General features: G+C 49.0%; 1 protein-coding gene across 1 annotated transcript in view; it reads right to left on the reverse strand.

The window, feature by feature from the left end:
• Positions 1-386: 386 nt before the first annotated feature.
• The window catches only part of LOC129111061 (leucine-rich repeat-containing protein 30-like), a 5,745-nt gene continuing 3,443 nt past the window's right edge, over positions 387-2,688 (reverse strand). The window contains exons 4-7 of the mRNA XM_054623356.1: positions 2,333-2,467; positions 1,529-1,662; positions 614-662; positions 387-536 (exon numbers count right to left, since the gene is read on the reverse strand). Of these exons, the coding sequence (XP_054479331.1) occupies positions 387-536; positions 614-662; positions 1,529-1,662; positions 2,333-2,467 (468 nt within the window). The remainder of the gene's footprint in view (positions 537-613; positions 663-1,528; positions 1,663-2,332; positions 2,468-2,688) is intronic.

Below are 2,688 nucleotides of genomic sequence, written 5' to 3' on the forward strand. Positions count from 1 at the left end.
AAACACAAAGCAGCTTCTGAGCCTCTATGACTTCTCTTTGATTGATGTTTTATCGTAGCATCTTTCAGGAGAATAATAACTGTGAACTGTAACAAAGATAAAAACCCTCAGAGGAGGAATGTTCAGCTGTCGACATACGTTTGGATGTTAAGTTGATTTAATGTTAACGGACAAATATCACAAAAATACTGCAAATGAGTCCATAATGATTCACACTTTATTATACAAACTAAATGTGTCTAAATAAATAGAACAAGACAGAATCGACTATTTCTGCATCATCTTAATCTTTACCTTAACCTATATCCAGCTCTCAGGTAGTTATCAAGCCCCGCCCCCACCTATATCCAGCTCTCAGGTATGCATGGTAAGCATGGACCACAGTTCTACCCCGCCCTCAGGTAGTTGAAGAGCGCGCTGAGCCCCCCCTCCAGAACCTCCTTCACAGGTTTCATCAGCGGGTTGTGGACGATGTGGAGTCCTTTATCCAGAGGATGGCAGGCCAGCTTCTCCAGACGGGACAGCTGGTGCATCTCCTGAAGATGAATCCCTTCATCATGATTTTAGTTATTAACTACAACGATGTCTTTCTATGAAGGACTTCAAACTCTACCTGAGGTACGTCCTTAATGTCGTTGAAGTCCAGGTTCAGCAACTCCAACCTGAGAGAAATAAAATAAAAAATAAAATCAGTTATTTTTTGGTGTGTGAGGCACAGTGATGCCTACATGTATGTGGGGCTACCTCCTAGATGGTTACCTGGTGAGGTGGTGTCACCTAGTGAGGTGGTGTCACCTGGTGAGGTGGTGTTAACTGGTGAGGTGGTGTCACCTGGTGAGGTGGTGTCAACTGGTGAGGTGGTGTTAACTGGTGAGGTGGTGTCACCTGGTGAGGTGGTGTCAACTGGTGAGGTGGTGTTAACTGGTGAGGTGGTGTCACCTGGTGAGGGGGTGTTAACTGGTGAGGTGGTGTTACCTAGTGAGGTGGTGTCACCTGGTGAGGTGGTGTCAACTGGTGAGGTGGTGTTAACTGGTGAGGTGGTGTCACCTGGTGAGGGGGTGTCAACTGGTGAGGTGGTGTCACCTGGTGAGGGGGTGTTAACTGGTGAGGTGGTGTCACCTGGTGAGGGGGTGTTAACTGGTGAGGGGGTGTCAACTGGTGTGGTGGTGTCACCTGGTGAGGGGGTGTTAACTGGTGAGGTGGTGTTACCTGGTGGGTGGTGTTACCTGGTGAGGTGGTGTTACCTGGTGTGTTACCTGGTGGGTGGTGTTACCTGGTGAGGTGGTGTTACCTGGTGTGTTACCTGGTGGGTGGTGTTACCTGGTGTGTTACCTGGTGAGGTGGTGTTACCTGGTGAGGGGGTGTTAACTGGTGAGGTGGTGTCACCTGGTGTGTTACCTGGTGGGTGGTGTTACCTGGTGTGTTACCTGGTGAGGTGGTGTTACCTGGTGAGGGGGTGTTAACTGGTGAGGTGGTGTCACCTGGTGTGTTACCTGGTGGGTGGTGTTACCTGGTGAGGTGGTGTTACCTGGTGAGACAGCAGAGGGCCTTGGGCAGAGAATGGAGGCTGTTTCCCTCCACAATGAGGATCTTGAGCTCCACCAGAGCCTGGATGTTCTCTGCCAGGTTCTCCAGACGGTTACATGCCAGGTGGAGGAACACCTGCAGGGACAGAAGAGGTGACGGAGCTCAAACCAATGAACTAAATGAACAGGAACACTCGATGAAAAAGAGGAGACCTTCAGATTTCAGACTCTACTGGAATTGATCTTGACCCAACATCTAAATACCTAAACCTCCTTCAACCGGACCTCCTTGTATCCTTCATCTCAGTCTTTGGTTCTCTACATTAAGCTCATGACCACAGCTGAGGGTCTTTATCTTCTGGTTCAGGTCCGGTCCGCTTCAACACCTTCATCACTGCTGATGCTGCACTGAACCTCCATCTCAGGCTCCATTTGACCCTCACTGGAGAACCAGAACCAGAGAGACTCACTACAAACCAGGTGAAACAATCCACCGTTGTCCTGCAGAGAACCATGAGCTCAGACTGGAGTTCCTGGCTCTCATCCAAACTGCCCCAGTGGTGCTCAAGGGCACTAAAGTATTCAGCATGTTGTGTTTGTGGGTCCACCATAAACCTCCATGATCATAATCAATAATCAATAATCCGTCTTGTGGACTCTGAGGTGGGAGACGTTCTGAAGCTGATCAACCATCGGACCAGCAGATCAGACCTTGTGTTCTGACCCCTTAGGGAAGTCTTCTATGTGGACTTGATGACCTGTGGATCTGGATGGACCTGGACCTGAGTGTACTGACGTGGACTCACCAGAGCCTTCATGTTGTAGATGCATCCTGGGATGTGAGCGATGAGGTTGTGACTGAGGTTGAGTTTCCTCAGTCGGGTCAGATTGGAGAGCGACGCCGGCAGCGAGGTCAGCTGGTTGTTGGCCAGACTCAGAACCTGAGAGACGGAACCACCGTTAACGAAGGAGGAACCGAAGAAACCAGTTCTGATTCATTTCATACAGAGGAGTTATTAAAGTATCTATTGGTGACTCTTTAGGGTCGTTCTCACCATCAACATCATCATCAACATCATCATCATCAACATCATCATCATCACCACCATCATCACCATCATCATCATCATCATCATCATCATCACCATCATCATCATCATCA

Source organism: Anoplopoma fimbria, chromosome 21 (genome assembly GCF_027596085.1).
Source record: "Anoplopoma fimbria isolate UVic2021 breed Golden Eagle Sablefish chromosome 21, Afim_UVic_2022, whole genome shotgun sequence".
Taxonomy (NCBI): domain Eukaryota; kingdom Metazoa; phylum Chordata; class Actinopteri; order Perciformes; family Anoplopomatidae; genus Anoplopoma; species Anoplopoma fimbria.